The sequence below is a fragment of the Alosa alosa genome, chromosome 4, assembly GCF_017589495.1.
Source record: "Alosa alosa isolate M-15738 ecotype Scorff River chromosome 4, AALO_Geno_1.1, whole genome shotgun sequence".
Classification (NCBI taxonomy): domain Eukaryota; kingdom Metazoa; phylum Chordata; class Actinopteri; order Clupeiformes; family Clupeidae; genus Alosa; species Alosa alosa.
This window is the reverse complement of record NC_063192.1, coordinates 36,103,481-36,116,859: the sequence shown is the minus strand read 5'-3', so window position 1 is coordinate 36,116,859 and position 13,379 is coordinate 36,103,481. Positions and strand designations below refer to the sequence as shown.

The 13,379-nt window shown below is 50.0% G+C and overlaps 1 protein-coding gene across 2 annotated transcripts in view; it reads right to left on the bottom strand.

The window, feature by feature from the left end:
* Positions 1–13,379, bottom strand: part of frmd4bb (FERM domain containing 4Bb) — a 71,919-nt gene that overhangs the window by 53,373 nt on the left and 5,167 nt on the right. Inside the window, exon 1 of one of the 2 annotated variants that reach the window (XM_048241741.1) lies at positions 1,926–2,303. The exons of the other annotated variant lie outside the window; for it this stretch is intronic. Within the exon in view, the coding sequence (XP_048097698.1) occupies positions 1,926–2,087 (162 nt within the window). The 5' untranslated portion in view covers positions 2,088–2,303. Of the gene's footprint in view, positions 1–1,925; positions 2,304–13,379 lie in introns of those variants that run through there. 2 annotated transcript variants of the gene reach the window in all.

Genomic DNA, 13,379 nt, shown 5'->3' with positions numbered 1-13,379 from the left:
CAGTTAACACACACACACGGCCAATGCCACCATCACCTCCACACCACTGACACAGTTAACACACACACACACACACACACACACACACACACACACACACACACACACACACACACACACACACACACACACACACACACACACACACACAGCCAACTGTACAAACCAAAAAATATTTCATGGCTGATGGATAAATGAAAGTGGCCTAACAAGCCTTTTGTGGGGTTGAAACAAATTGCTACATGGGGGGAAATGCTAATGACCTGCAGGAAACGGTTATGCTAATTCATGTGATAAGATGCCCATTACAGGGTGAAGAGACATTGCTGAAACAGAGCGAAGAAGCTTCATCTCCTAGACTAAGCAGCATGGACAGATTTTACACAAGTTGCTGCTCTTTTATATAGTGTCTACTATAGTCTGCTCTTCTGTAGTCTGCTCTTCTATATAGTGTCTTCCAAAACTTCTATTTTAGGCAATGAAGACACTAGAAAACAAAAAAAAACTTTCAGGTGGTCAGTGCATTTAATCCAAGGTTACACATGACTACAAACATGTCCTATTACCAAGGTTACACATGACTACAAACATGTCCTGTTACCAAGGTTACACATGACTACAAACATGTCCTGTTATTCCGTGTATTTCCTTGAACGTGCAGATCGTTTATTTCAAACTGAAGACCACTAGAGGATTCTGGACCACTTCGTGTCGGCCTTCACAGCGTCTCCAGATGACCTCTGGACCGCTACTCTACCACCACTCAGCCGAACTTGGCGCCGCTGAAAATAACTTGTGGTCACTCGAGTGGGAAACCATAAACAACAAAAATGTGAATAAAAAAGAACATCTGTTCACAAGACGCACGCAGACAGCAGGCAAGCCATGCAACCACAAGGGTGACACACGGCTTACGAGGTCCAGCGTGGCACGAAGCTGCTGCTTCCTTCGTTTCTGACCAGATGTTTTACAATTGGTGTGGAGAACAACAGACACTGTTCAGCCTATGATATATAGTGGTCATAAAGGATACTGGTCAGCGTATCATATATAGTGGTCATAAAGGATACTGGTCAGAGTATAATATATAGTGGTCATACAGGATACTGATACAGGTCTACAACAAAGACTCAAATGTCTGTTCTCCACCCAATAAGGCAGGACAAACTTTAACAGTTTCATTCCTACTTGCTGCAAGAACCGAATCCAAGTCAGATTATTCAAATCAAGTGAACAGCATGCGGATAATAACAACAGACCAGTACAGCAGCTGGACTCCAGTGTGTCCAGTCTTAACACAATCCTCGTCTGCTTTAAAAACAAAATCACTCAGACATCCAACAGCTGAAGCCCCAATAAGAACACAACATGTATGTTGCCCATAATCCTTTTCACAAAATAATTACTGAAGCTGTTAATGGCCTGGCTTTATCGAGCAAGGATTTATCGCTATAGTAACATGCTCTGGGACTGTGTTCTTGGCCTTGTTGTGCAAGTCTCTCCATTCTGTGTCGTTTCAAGACGACAAAAAGATCTTAAATAATTCAAGATGTCCTTGTACTCAACTCAAAATGCGCTAACATCGGCGTCCGGTTAAACTCCGTGAGGCTCTTTCATTCCAATAAAATAAAGCACCAATGCAGTACTTACCTCCACATCGAGACCACATTAAAGCACCAATGCAGTACTTACCTCCACATCTAGACCACATTAAAGCACCAATGCAGTACTTACCTCCACATCTAGACCACATTAAAGCACCAATGCATGTCATGTTTTTGAGTTTCTAATTCTACAGTAATTACCTCCACATCTAGACCACATTAATTCAACATCTATGCTGACATGCCACTAACCAGAAAATAACAACACATCTCTCAAGCACCTCCCACACTTCATCATTTGAGGCATGAGGCAGACGGTACCTGATAGAGCTCGCCCAGGTAGAAGCAGGTGTGTAGGCACTGCTGACACGAGCTCATCCTCCTCCAGGAGCAGCTCCGTAGCAGCCACAGTGCGATGTCCCACAGCAGCCGGCCGCTCTGGGCAAGCAGCTTTTCCACACTGCCCATTAAGCTGCGGGCCATGGCCGCGACGCCAACGCCTGGTACACAAGCCTTACGTAACACTCCGCACGGCGCCACACCGCACCACACCACACCAGCCACTCCGGTCCGCTCCTCTCAGCTCCGGCCCGTCTGGGTCAGCTCCTAGACAGGCTGTTCTTTCAGCGCAGGCGGCGGGCAGCACCCTTTCACTAATCTCCAGATTTCAGGAACAACAACAGAAAAAAACCCTCCCCTCTTCAGCTCCAGCAAGAACTGACACATAGGTGACCACCCCCGCCACTCTCCACAGAGATCAGGCCGCTGGCTACCAGAGAGCTGCTGGACTGACCGACAGAGTCGCGCACTCACACAGACGCCCAGTGTTCCGCCTGAGCCGTAGCCCTGAGTGCAGAGTGGAGCGCACCCCCCCCCGCATGTGAGCCGGGCCCCAGGACACACAGCGCAGCGCAGAGGAGAGGAGGGCAGGGTCTGGCTCTCCAAGGCTCAGCCCAGTCCAGCACAGTCTGCCAGCCACAAGTCCACTCTGTGTGTGTGTGTGCGGCAGCAGATGCGGCGCGTGCGGCGCGGTCAACACACACACATGCACATTCTCACATATACAGAAAAATGTGCACACACAGTTGGACCTATCCATGCATGCACACACATTTACTTCTAGATCACTCATACTGGTCACACACACACATGGAAAAGCAGGAACTCAGAATCTCTCTCTGCTCGGTCCACGTGTCCATCGGTCTCATGTTTGCACCATGTTGCCACTCCAACAGCACAAGTGCTCAATTCTTCTTGTTCTCACACACACACACACACACACACACACACACACACACACACACGCCCCTTGCTCTCCTAAGGCCTTCTGATAGCAGGTATATGCAAGCAGAGCTTTAGTATCTGCAGCATGTCAGAGCTAAAGGCTTGATATGGAGATGAACTCAGAAATATGATCACAGACGTCAGGCCATTTATTAAAGGCTCTCCCCAAAATGTCCCAAATCCAGTCTAAACTGGTCATTAGTGGGTCCTATATCATCACACCAGTTTGCCTGTTCATGAGAGCTACTGCAAATAGAGTTAACATTTATACTTCTATTTACTTAGCATTCCAGAGGAGCAAATGCTGAGGAAACGAGCAGGCGCTTTCTAACCATGCTGCCGTGAGCAGATGGAAAAGTATGCTGAAATTACAGCTGTGCTGTTTGGTGCGCCGCAGAGCTATGCTGTCATTAAGACCAGAAGAGCTGCTGCAGCCACACACACACACACACACACACACACACACACACACACACACACACACACACACACACAAACAATGTTTCCAAAAGGAAGAGAGGTTTGCAGGCCTCATCTGGAAACAATATTGCATTGTGTGTTCGCATAACTAAAAAGGACACGACACACAGAGAAGCAGGATTATCACACACACACACACACACACACACACACACACACTCACACTCACACTCACTCAGAGAGAAGCAGGATTATCACACCTCCTACTGCTGCTTCAAGGTCTCAAGTGTTTTGCACATTCCTTGGTCTTCTAAAAGTGTTTTGCACATTCCTTGCTCTTCTAAAAATGCTACTTTTTTCAGAAACCCTTGAGTGTTTCAGTTGAAAAGAAACATAAAAAAAAACAAGTATTAAAAGTCCACATTTGTGTCTGGTCCCTCAAGTTCACATTCTTCACCTATTCCCCCAGTGGATGAGTACAAAGTGAGGAAGGAGAACTTGTCCTTCTAAATTGTCCTTCAAAGTAAGAAACAGTAAATCTACAAAGTTATGTCAGCTGTAAACACAATATCAGTGACCGTAAAAGCTGGACGTATTTCAAGGCTCAAGTGAAGGCTGAATGCTGCCCTATCAAACGGCAGCTCTCGCTCACACCAACTGGCCAATGGCATGGGAGCGCCACACCAACTGACCAATGGCATGAGAGCGCCACACCAACTGACCAATGGCGCCACACCTGTCCTGCTGGCTGCTTCCATGCTAGCGGCCGGAGCGCTGTACTCATCGCGTTAGCCCGTCACGTCGCTCACATCTAGTGATGTCAGCCCATGTCCCTGGGGAGCAGCCAAACTGATTTATCCTTTCATCGAGAGCTCTCTCTCTCTCTCTCTCTCTCTCTCTCTCTCTCTCTCTCTCTCTCTCTCTCTCTCATTGATTAGAACTCCAATCTCTCTCTCATCTCAAACGCTTGCACTGATTATTAAGAACTCCAATCAAACATACACACACACACACACACACACACACACACACACACACACACACACACACACACACACACACACACACACACACACACACACACACACACACTCTTGGGCCTTACAATTAAAATAATGTTGGCTAATTCGGGAGATCAAAGTGGAAAAAAGGAATCAGTGTGACTTAAAACGCACCCTGTGAATCATTCATGGCCAACAGGAAGTCTATTTGCTTTACTCATTTTCAGGGAGATGGAAAGTTACTAGCGTGCTAAGCGCTGCTTACATGCTACCAGGCCACTGGCTGCCCGCTGCTGCTGAGGTCATCGTATTCGACCACCCTCACACACGGCTTTAGTATTCCACTGGACTGCCTGTCTCTTCTGCCTGCTGTCATACACACTTTAATGGAACGACCGGAAAAGGCCAGCCGGACCACAGGTGGACGTGGTGGAGAAACGTGCGTCCGCTCAAATCAGCATCACAAGCAGCAGGCCAGTGCAGCGTGGAGCAGACCAGCATCACCAGCGTCAGCATCACCAGCGTCAGCATCACCAGCAGCAGGCCAGTGCAGCGTGGAGTAGACCAGCACCAGCATCACCAGCAGCAGGCCAGTGCAGCGTGGAGCAGACCAGCATCACCAGCGTCAGCATCACCAGCGTCAGCATCACCAGCAGCAGGCCAGTGCAGCGTGGAGTAGACCAGCACCAGCATCACCAGCAGCAGGCCAGTGCAGCATGGAGCAGACCAGCACCAGCATCACCAGCAGCAGGCCAGTGCAGCGTGGAGCAGACCAGCACCAGCATCACCAGCGTCAGCATCACCAGCGTCAGCATCACCAGCATCACCAGCGTCAGCATCACCAGCACCAGCATCAGCGTCAGCATCACCAGCGTCAGCATCACCAGCATTACCAGCGTCAGCATCACCAGCATCACCAGCATCAGCATCACCAGCACCAGCATCAGCGTCAGCATCACCAGCGTCAGCATCACCAGCATTACCAGCGTCAGCATCACCAGCACCACCAGCGTCAGCATCACCAGCGTCAGCATCACCAGCGTCAGCATCATCAGCCCCAGCATCATCAGCAGACCAGCATAATCAGCGTCAGCATCACAGCAGGCCAGTGGAATATGGAGCAAGCTCTCCTGGGCCTTGGGGTGCCAGTGGACTAGTAGACACGCACACGCACGCACACACACGCACGATATTACAATACTCTCTGCCCCCCACAGTGGCAAGTGTGATGAGGGGGCTGTGTGCTGTGATGAATCTCATGCTCATCACTCCTCTGGGTCAGGAATTTGGTTCAGGGTTTGATTAAGTGTTCCCAATCCCAGCTTCACTGCAGAAGAACGCCCAGTTATCTTTCCACCACTAGATGGCGAAATATTTCAGTGCCTCATAGTAATAGAATGCTTACAGCATAGTTGATTGATCTTTAATAAAAATACAGAAAATATATTGAGAGAGAGTCTCAATATCCACATACATAATATTTTCCTTTTTCTGATGTTTCTCTTGAGGGCTTTCACTGTAGAGTTAAGATGCCCAACACATCCACCCTTGAGGACTTTTAAGCTGCTTAACAACCAGTCCCACCACTAGATATTGGGGCAAGAGGAGGACGAGTGCGGCTGCTTCTGGGGGAGCGAAGGCAAAACAAGTCTCCCAGCCGCACCGCAGAGATATGAGTCCCACTGGCCCGTCCACCGCAGAGATATGAGTCCCACTGGCCCGTCCACCACAGAGATATGAGTCCCACTGGCCCGGCCCACCACAGAGATATGAGTCCCACTGGCCCGGCCCACCACAGAGATATGAGTCCCACTGGCCCGCCCACCACAGAGATATGAGTCCCACTGGGCCCTGGCCTGTCCACCACAGAGCCCGGAGTCCCACTGGGGCCTGTGAGTCCCACTGGGCCCGCCCACCACAGAGATATGAGTCCCACTGGCCCGCCCACCGCAGAGAGATATGAGTCCCACTGGCCCGGCCCACCACAGAGATATGAGTCCCACTGGCCCGCCCACCCCAGAGAGATATGAGTCCCACTGGCCCGCCCACCGCAGAGATATATGAGTCCCACTGGCCCGTCCACCGCAGAGATATGAGTCCCACTGGCCCGTCCACCGCAGAGATATGAGTCCCACTGGCCCGTCCACCACAGAGATATGAGTCCCACTGGCCCGTCCACCACAGAGATATGAGTCCCACTGGCCCGTCCACCACAGAGATATGAGTCCCACTGGCCCGTCCACCCCACTGGCCCGTCCACCACAGAGATATGAGTCCCACTGGCCCGTCCACCGCAGAGATATGAGTCCCACTGGCCCGTCCACCGCAGAGATATGAGTCCCACTGGCCCGTCCACCGCAGAGATATGAGTCCCACTGGCCCGTCCACCACAGAGATATGAGTCCCACTGGCCCGTCCACCACAGAGATATGAGTCCCACTGGCCCGTCCACCACAGAGATATGAGTCCCACTGGCCCGTCCACCACAGAGATATGAGTCCCACTGGCCCGTCCACCGCAAAGATATGAGTCCCACTGGCCCGTCCACCGCAAAGATATGAGTCCCACTGGCCCGCCCACGAAAAAGATATGAGTCCACACTGAGTCCCACTGGCCCGTCCACCACAGAGATATGAGTGGTGCCTGAATCTCATCATATCCTGACTGGCCAGGCCGGACTCCTCTCCTGAATCTCATCCCTTCCCCTCTCCTCTCCAAAGTGTTCCACTAACGACAGACACACTGCAAGGCTATTGATCAGGGGCTCAATAAGATCACATTAGAGGCGAGGAATCTGGCCCAGATATCAATAGTCACCCTACAGTTGTCATTCATTCTCTTAAACCAATTATAAGGCATTATCCTGAAAGCATAATATGTCCACTGAATTAATGAGGCAGTTCAAGCAGTCAAAACAGTATACAAAAAGCATGCAAATGTGGGTGAATTGAGAATGTGAAGTGAAGCTAACGGCTCGATGGGGAACCAACTCCACTTGAATTCTGGGTTTCTAATCAGTGGAATCATGAGCCCTTACACGCGGCTCCTCTGCCAGAGGGCTCACACGCGGCTCACACGCGGCTCACACGCGGCTCACACGCGGCTCACACGCGGCTCACACGCGGCTCACACGCGGCTCACACGCGGCTCCTCTGCCAGAGGGCTCACACACGGCTCCTCTGCCAGAGGGCTCACATCTGGGTACCAGCGCAGGAAGCAAATGGGCTTTGCCTTCTGGAACCCTCTGGAACCAAGACAACATGACACTGAAACTGACCGGTTTGCCCTTCTGGAACCAAGACAACATGACACTGAAACTGACCGGTCAACCAGACAGTCCAACCCTTTTTATGACTAAAAAAAGAACAAAAAGGAGAACCAAGAAATGGTCTGTCTGCTGGAGGGACGAAGCTAGCCGCTCTGCGGCATGTGGTGACTTAAAAAAAAAAAGACAGTGGACAAGGAGATGATCAGAGAAGCAGGGAGCTTTGTGTGTGTGTGTGTGTGTGTGTGTGTGTGTGAGAGCAAGACAGAGAGAAAGAGAGCAGAGCTCTTTTGTCAAACCTAATGACACGCCGCAAGAAGCGGTCACACATTCCCCTTTTTTTTGGTCACATCACAAACACTGTGATGGGTCCAGTGAGGTCCGCTCTGTGTGAGAGTGATGGCCACTGGGTCCAGTGAGGTCCACTCTGCAGTGACGCAGCGGCCAGGCTTCCCAGCCAGGGTGAGCAGGCGGTGAGGGATGAGCGGAGCCGCAACACAACGCCGTCCTTAAATGGACAATTCAATCTGTTTGGCACATTCCACTGCCTACTCAGTGTCTGCCTGTTCCGTCTCTCCAGTCAAACACAAGCCGTTAACTGGCCTTGGTCAGCTCCGCTGGCTCTAGGATACAGGTCAAAACTGTGCCCATGAGCATGTTCACAACCCCTCTATGCTGCTGCTAGGCCTGCAGAGCCATCTCAGTGGCCATGCTGCCTGCAGAGCCATCTCAGTGGCCATGCTGCTGCTAGGCCTGCAGAGCCATCTCAGTGGCCATGCTGCTGCTAGGCCTGCAGAGCCATCTCAGTGGCCATGCTGCTGCTAGGCCTGCAGAGCCATCTCAGTGGCCATGCTGCTGCTAGGCCTGCAGACTCAGAGCCATCTCAGTGGGCCACACGGCCAAACAAAGGACTACGCAGATCAACAATGACATCTTAGTGGCCATGCTGCTGCTAGGCCTGCAGAGCCATCTCAGTGGCCATGCTGCTGCTAGGCCTGCAGAGCCATCTCAGTGGCCATGCTGCTGCTAGGCCTGCAGACTCAGAGCCATCTCAGTGGGCCACACGGCCAAACAAAGGACTACGCAGATCAACAATGACATCTTGACAATGACAAGTAGCCGTTATTGGTGTGCCCAGACGGCATCTCATTAATGGTGCACGATGGCTCTCACTGTGTATGTTATACACGGTCATAGCAAAGAGCTAACATGCTTCATTGTGTTCGAAAAATCGCTACAACGTTGTCTTAATGAATGTCAATTCAGTGTCCCTGTTGCCCGTGTTCATTCTAATGCTTTGTTATATTGTCTGCTTTCTCTCTTTGTTATATTGTCTGCTTTCTGTTAACTTTTAATGGTGTAGGTTTCTCAACATGTAACTAATGCCACTCAAAATATATTGAGCACAAAAAGGCAGCACAAGCTAACAGAGGCAGAGATCACAGGGAAGTACCTCAGCACAGGCTAACAGGCAGCGCTCACAGTGAAGTACCCCAGCACAGGCTAACAGAGGCCGAAGTAAAGTGGTTTGATAAATGTAAACAGGCACTGAAAGCAGAATCACACCAGGCTACCGAAGGCACGGTCTGTCCAGCATCAGGTGGAGCTTCTCAGACACACGCTCTTACAGGCTCGTCTGGCGCTGCTCTGTCTTATCTCTGTTTGCGGCTCCAATGCATTATTTATGGCTCGTGTGTCCAACAGGCCTATATGGGAGGGGGGGGGGGGGTCGCGTCTCATTTGGTTGCGAGTGAGTCACGTGTGACTCAATCTGTTTGCTAGGAGAGCTGAGCCATGGCTCAGGTGGCTCAGGTAAACATGCTCAAGTTTCAGGACGTTACAAATCAAACACATGAAAAGGTGTGAAAATGCAATTGTGGTTTATAACACCATCTCCACAGGCAAATTGTGAATTTATTTGTCTTATTTGACAGTTAATGACGCGTATGATCTGTGACCACATACTGTATATTATTCTTTCCCCTCGAATAGCTTGCATCTTTTGTATACTGCAGTTTAACCTGAATCCTTCATTCATTCTTGTGTCTATTCAACTATTTATTCATTCATTCATTCATTCATTCAAAAACAATCCAGGTATAAGAACCATCAATACAGCAGTCCCATGTCCAATTTCACTTTAAATCTACTGAAACAGACCAGGTGACTTCACTCACGCAGACCAATTGACGTACGGACACACACACACACACACACACACACACACACACACACACACACACACACACACACACACACACACACACACACACACACACACACACACACACACACACACACACACACACACACACACACACACACACACACTTCAGAGGAAACATCACAAAATAAACATGATAAGAAGGGGGCAATCGCAGCTGTTATCAAGCACTGAGCAAACAGTGCAAGGAGACACAACACTGCCTTCCTGCTATTCCGTTTCCACGGCACCATAAACAATCTCCACAGGATGCTCACCCTCAGTCAGGGAAGCCACGCTCACAGAACAGTCTAGAAGCCTTGAGTTTCCCCTTGGGGATCAATAAAGTATCTATCTATCTATCTATCTAATGTGTACCTCAGTGTCCGCGATGAGAAGACTCTTCCATTTGTCCAGCAGAGTGGCCATGGATTGGTCAAGCTAGTCCCTGGAGCACCGCTGCCGCCCGCAGCCCCCCCCCCCCTCGGAGCTGCGGAACAGGACTGGTCGTGACCTCGCACCTTCCACTGCACCCGCACGGCTCGGAGATGGGACCACACGGCCAGAGCGATATGGTGCGGTCACCTGTTGCCCTCTGGCTGATATGGTGTGGTCACCTGTTGCCCTCTGGCTGATATGGTGCGGTCACCTGTTGCCCTCTGGCTGATATGGTGTGGTCACCTGTTGCCCTCTGGCTGATCGGGCGGAGTGCTGGATCGTGCCACTGAGGGCTGGGGATCCTGTTTCTCTCAGGGCCTAATTCCGTCAGCGCCCACATGCAACGTGTAAGAACCAGAACCTCTCCCTTACCCAGCACTTCCTGATGCCAAAAGGTTGTAGGTCGTACTTCTCTGCTCTTTAGAACAACACACCATGAGGTAACACAGTCTCTGTGCTCTTTAGAACAACACAACACAACATGAGGGAACACAGTCTCTGTGCTCTTTAGCACAACACAACATGAGGGAACACAGTCTCTGTGCTCTTTAGAACAACACAACACAACATGAGGGAACACAGCCACTGAGCTCTTTAGAACAACACAACATGAGGGAACACAGTCTCTGTGCTCTTTAGCACAACACAACATGAGGGAACACAGTCTCTGTGCTCTTTAGAACAACACAACACATGAGGGAACACAGTCTCTGAGCTCTTTAGAACAACACAACACAACATGAGGGAACTCAGCCTCTGTGCTCTTTAGAACAACACAACACATGAGGGAACACAGTCTCTGAGCTCTTTAGAACAACACAACACAACATGAGGGAACTCAGCCTCTGTGCTCTTTAGAACAACACAACACATGAGGGAACACAGTCTCTGAGCTCTTTAGAACAACACAACACAACATGAGTGAACACAGCCACTGTGCTCTTTAGAACACAACACATGAGGGAACACAGCCTCTGAGCTCTTTAGAACAACACAACACAGCCTCTGTGCTCTACTTGTATCTGAGCCAAATACAGCTCTTCACACCAAACCGCACATTTCATTCCCACCACGAGAGATCGCTCTGCTCTGTCCACCCAGACACCCTCCTCCTAAAACATATACAAATCAGTGTTTCCCCTAGAATTTTTTCAATGCAGTGCTGTTGCATAAGAATATGTGGATGAAATTAATTATGTTTTCCATGTTATTTGGTAAAATAAATGCTCAAAAACTCAAAAAAAATCTATCTTGGATTATAGGAGATAAGTGTCTTGTATCATTTCTAATTTTGGTGAGCTCTACAGGAATTACAAACTATCTCCAGATGTAAATGGTTGCGTATCCTATTACTCAAATTCAATTAAACCCACCAATAGGCTAGCTAGACCTTAGTTTCACAGCCTAGGTATTTTAGCAATACAGGGCTTGAAAGCATTGCCTGTATCACAAACAAAAAACTAAACAATGCGTGGATTTATCTGGGAATAGGCTACTGAAGGTAGGGGCGAGCTACCTCGCCATGGTTTAATTTGGTTCCTTGGTTAACATGATGTAGGCTACGTTTTTTGCAACAAAATTGCATCTGCTAATAAACTTAAACATAAACACAAACAAGCATGATCTCCTGTGGAATCCCTGACTGCGCCTTCAACGTTAGCCTACTATTATGTGTTGACATCAAACCTGAACGAACGGCAGCTGTTCCTGAAGTTCACTGCGTATTTTTTTTTTTTTTTTTTTTTAATTAGCCAACTTTTTTTGCAGTGGTGCTTGAATTCCAGGATGCGCCATGCCGCTGATGAACACATTGTAGGAAACATTGCAAATACACACACACAGACACACACACACAGTACTGCACTCCTCCTAAAACAAATACGATGCCTTTAAAATGGACTTTCCCTGGAGTGGGGCTGCTGCTGGTGATTAATAGATTGATGGATTACTAGCGTGTCATCTGGGATGGCTGTGCAGGAGCGGACGACACACACACACACACACACACACACCTCTGACTACTAGGTGCTGCTGCGGAGTTACACAATGAGGAGGTGCAGTAGATCTGCAGTGGACGCGGGGTTGGGGGTGGAGTGCAGTCCCCAAGGGAGGGGGGCAGGAGGGGAGAGTGGGGGAGAGAAGAGCACCACTCCTGCCCCTACCCTGCCCCTGCTCAGGAGGAGGGAGTCAAAGTGTGCTACACTGGAGGATTTGTGGAGGGTACTCACAGTTTCCACCTCCTCCTCCTCCTCCTCCTATCATCTCCTCCTCCTCCTCCTCCTATCATCTCCTCCTCCTCCTCCTCCTCCTCCTCCTCCTCCTATAATCTCCTCCTCCTCCTCCTCCTCCTCCTCTCCTCCTCATCTCCTCCTCCTATCCTCCTCCTCCTCCTCCTCCTCCTATTATCTCCTCCTCCTCCTCTCATCTCCTCCTCCTCCTCCTCCTCCTCTATCTCCTCCTCCTCCTCCTATCATCTCCTCCTCCTCCTATCATCTCCTCCTCCTCCTCCTCCTATCTCCTCATCCTCCTCCTATCATCTCCTCCTCCTCCTATCATCTCCTCCTCTCCTCCTCCCTATTATCTCCTCCTCCTCCTCTCATCTCCTCCTCCTCCTATCTCCTCCTCCTCCTCCTATCATCTCCTCCTCCTCCTATCATCTCCTCCTCCTCCTCCTCCTCCTCCTATCATCTCCTCCTCCTATCATCTCCTCCTCCTCCTCCTATCATCTCCTCCTCCTATCATCTCCTCCTCCTCCTCTCATCTCCTCCTCCTCCTATCTCCTCCTCCTCCTATCATCTCCTATCTCTCCTCCTCCTCCTATCATCTCCTCCTCCTCCTCCTCCTCCTCCTCTCCTCCTCCTCCTCCTCCTATCATCTCCTCCTCCTATCATCTCCTCCTCCTCCTTCTCCTCCTCCTCCTCCTCCCTCCAGCATACAGATATCCTCCAGTCAAATGACTACCCTGGAAATCCAGAGTTCTCGCGAGAGCACAATGGAACCGTCTCTGCGAGACACTCTGGCAAAGAGCAATGATGCACGTTACTTTTACCCCAACATTCCGGGGAACCAGCTAAACTAATGAAGACAGTGCTGCAACGTTGGAGGACAGTACACATTGGTCGTAGTGTTATCCGATTGCATCGAAGTCCGAAATCGTTCAGAGT